This window comes from Otolemur garnettii, unplaced genomic scaffold (assembly GCF_000181295.1).
Source record: "Otolemur garnettii isolate 467f Iridium unplaced genomic scaffold, OtoGar3 scaffold00070, whole genome shotgun sequence".
Lineage (NCBI taxonomy): Eukaryota > Metazoa > Chordata > Mammalia > Primates > Galagidae > Otolemur > Otolemur garnettii.
Genome location: NW_003852465.1, coordinates 9515086 through 9518426, shown reverse-complemented (window position 1 = coordinate 9518426; position 3341 = coordinate 9515086). Strand labels below are relative to the sequence as shown.

The 3341-nt window shown below is 52.6% G+C and overlaps 1 protein-coding gene across 1 annotated transcript in view; it reads right to left on the bottom strand.

Moving 5' to 3' along the window:
* Window positions 1-1250, bottom strand: part of LOC100964380 (tubulin alpha chain-like) — a 4783-nt gene extending 3533 nt beyond the window's left edge. Inside the window, exon 1 of the mRNA XM_003793646.3 lies at window positions 1118-1250. Within this exon, the coding sequence (XP_003793694.1) occupies window positions 1118-1120 (3 nt within the window). The 5' untranslated portion in view covers window positions 1121-1250. The remainder of the gene's footprint in view (window positions 1-1117) is intronic.
* Between the last annotated feature and the right edge of the window lie 2091 nt (window positions 1251-3341).

Genomic DNA, 3341 nt, shown 5'->3' with positions numbered 1-3341 from the left:
TGGAGGTTGCTGTGAGCTATGCCACGGCACTCTACCCAGGGGAACAGCTTGAGGCTCTGTCTCAAAAAAAATAAATAAATAAAATAAAACCAGGTAAGTGTTGTGGCAGGTACCTGTAGTCCCAGCTACTCGTGAGGCTGAGGCAGAAGGATAGATTAAGCCCAGGGGTTTGAGGGTGCTGTGAGCTAGGCTGGGCAACAGAGCCTGTCTCAAAAAAAAAAAGAGAAAACAAAGAAAACTATTCTGAAATACTTGATACTTGAATACTTGTTTAAAAACAGGGCTTCTTTTAAGTAAGCCTCCAACAGATGTTCTCTAAATTGTTTTCAAGACCTCTGTTAACTATATAGAATAGTGTATAGATTCACGTTTCTTCAAGACTGAACCTTAGAATACGCTGTCAGTACTAGTTTACTCGGCGGTTTTTTAAAGAAAACATCCTTTTATGGACTTGTTTTGAAAACTCGGTTCCAGTAGAAAGCTTCAGCTATAAACCTCCCACTTTTAAAGTAACACTAGAAATCCAGATCAGACAATTGACAGTTAATTATTCCCTTCGGAGGAGGAGCCCGCCTCCACCCTTCAGGTGGATTGGTGCAACTGGAAACTCTCCCCAGTGCGCGGCCACAGGTGACTCAGCAGCGAGTCACAGGGAGCTTGGAGAGGGGGCGCCCGGAAGCGTCTAGCGCCGTCCAAGCAGGAGCGCACGAGGTCCTCCAGGGCCAGGGCGTGATGCAAGGGGAAGGTGAGGTCACTTGGGAAATGAGGGCGGGGATTTTTAGTTTCCAATTTTTGGAGGTCAATGAGAGGGGTCCTTGACCTTCGCAGGGCGGTAGCCGGCCCCAGCTAGGATACCCTTTCTACAAAATCAAGAGGGCGTTCCATTTCTACTAAGGGCAGAACTCAGGCCACGTTTTCGAACCCTAGGTGGGGTCTGCCCAGTGAAGTCGGCTTTCCCTGCCCCGCCACCAGGAGCCAGTTTGGCCTGAGCCGTCGGGAGCCGTCGGGAGCCGTCTAGGGCGCGGCCCCAAAGATAGCCCACAGCTCCGCGCACCTCGCCGCCCCTTCGGATGCACACTCTACTCCACCCTGGCCCCCGCACCCCGGCCCCACTCACCATGATGGGGACTTGTAGGGTCGCAGGGCGCTGAAGGAGATGAAGGGACGGCAACAGGGATCTCCCACTAACAGACTACCAAGGAGTCCGAGGGAGAAGTAGTGAGAGGGCGGTGTGGCCGGAGGGGCCCTATATACCTCTTCCCCGGCCACGCGTCCGGAGGCGGGGTCCGGACCCCGCCCAAGCCGCCACGGCCCCGCCTCCCCGCCGCCTGGCTGGGGTCCCGCGTCCGGCCGCACCCGGTCGGCTGGGAGGGGAGGCCGCGTGCGGCTGATTGGTGGATTCAAAAGTTCGAACCAAACTCTTTGGAAATGGCCGAAGGCAGGAGGGGAATCACCCAGGGGCGGGAGGAGTGGGGTGGAGGGTGGGGAAGGGATGGAGATGGCGACCGGGAGGACAGGAAGGGCGAGGGGTCTGTGCTGTCCTCAGTGGGTGCGGGGCGTCAGCGGGGCCGACCCCACAAGGGAATGCGCCGGGCGAAGGGGCGGCGGCCGCGCCCGGGGAGGAAAGGACCGCCTCTGCCCGCCCCGCCCCAGCCGCCGGCCCAGTCACCGCCGCTCCGCTCCCTACAAGGCCAGGCCGGCTGCCACCTTCCCGCCCTCCCGCCCTGAGCGCCCGGGAGGCGCCAAGGCTGGTCCGCCGGCGGCTGGTTCTGCGCGGCTGAGTCCCGGCGCTGCCTGGCACCCGGCAGGGTCCCTGGGCGTCCAGTCCCTCGCCGCTGGGGGATGTCCGCACAGAGGGCCTTGTGCCCCCATTCTAGACCTTAATTACCACGGAACAGGCCTTAAACCCTTATTCTCACCCTTTGGTTGCTTTGCTTTGCTTGTTTACTTACCTCCTCGTTAAGTGGACCTTTGGTTCCTAAACTAGTAGATGCAAAAGCAATTTTTAGTTCATTGTAATAAGAGATTCCATTTTTTTTTATTGCTTACTGTGCAAAATAGTTGGGTTTTCACATTATTTCACCCATAGGACAAGCCCTGTGAGTTTTTATCCGCATTTTACAGATGAAGTCGCACAGTGGGGGTGGTATAACCCAAATGTCTGCTTCATACTAAACACACCTCTGCCATAGTCTCTGAAAAGGTTTATTTCGTATAAGTATCCTTTACTTCTATGTTTTTTCTCTCTCTCTCTTTTTTTTTTTTTTTTTTTTGAGACAGAGTCTCGCTTTGTTGCCCTGGGTAGAGTGCTGTGGCCTTACAGCTCACAGCAACCTCCAACTCCTGGGCTTAAGCGATTCCCTTGCCTCAGCCTCTCAAGTAGCTGGGACGACAGGCGCCCGCCACAATGTCTGACCATTTTTTTGTTGTAGTTTGGCCAGGGTGGGGTTTGAACCTCACACCCTCGATATATGGGGCTGGTGACCCTACCCAATGAGAGCCACAGGCGCCGCCCTGTTATTTTTCTTTCTCTCCAACTTCCTCATGTTATCTGAGCTCACATATATTCTTTAACCATCTCTGGGGGATAGAGTTTATGGAATTTTTTTTTTTTTTTTTTTTTTGAGATAGTCTCACAGAGTCACCCTGGGTAGAGTGAGGCGCTAGCTCACAGCAACCTCAAACTCTTGGCCTCAAGTGAAGTGAGCCTCTTGCCTCAGCTTCCCCAGTAACTGGGACTACAGGAACCTACCACAAGGCCTGGCTAAGTTTTTGGAAATTTTGAGGCACAAAAGTGAATTTTCTACACAATAGAAGTTATAGGCCTGTTTCTGAAGTAGGAATGTTCTTCCCCAACTCGATCCTGCTAAGGGCGCTCAACACTCCCCCTTTAAGACAGGAAGCTCAGTTGAAAGAGTTTAGTAATAACTGCAAAACCCCAGCTTCCCCTTATAATGACTCCCCTTAATAGGTGTTGGCTCTTGTCAAATTCAGCTTGCATTAAAGACTCCCCCTACCCTACAGAAAGCCCCTTAAAAAGGTTTCCACCCCTGCTTCGAGGGATCAAGAGACTTTGAGGTGTGACCCTGCTCTTGGCCCAGCCAATCAAGGTCCCTTGCTTAATTTGGACAATTTGGACTCTGTGCTGGTGTTTCTCTATTCCACTTGCTTCAGGTATAACAGGAAAGGCAAAATGAAACCCCCCAAAATGGGTTTGGATACAGAATAGGAAGAACTCAAGTTATACCCCAACTCATACAAAATGGCCTCTGTGGAAATAGGTGTGGAGATGCTTTTTCAAATTACAGTGTATAGGGTGGTGCCTGTGGCTCAGTGAGTAG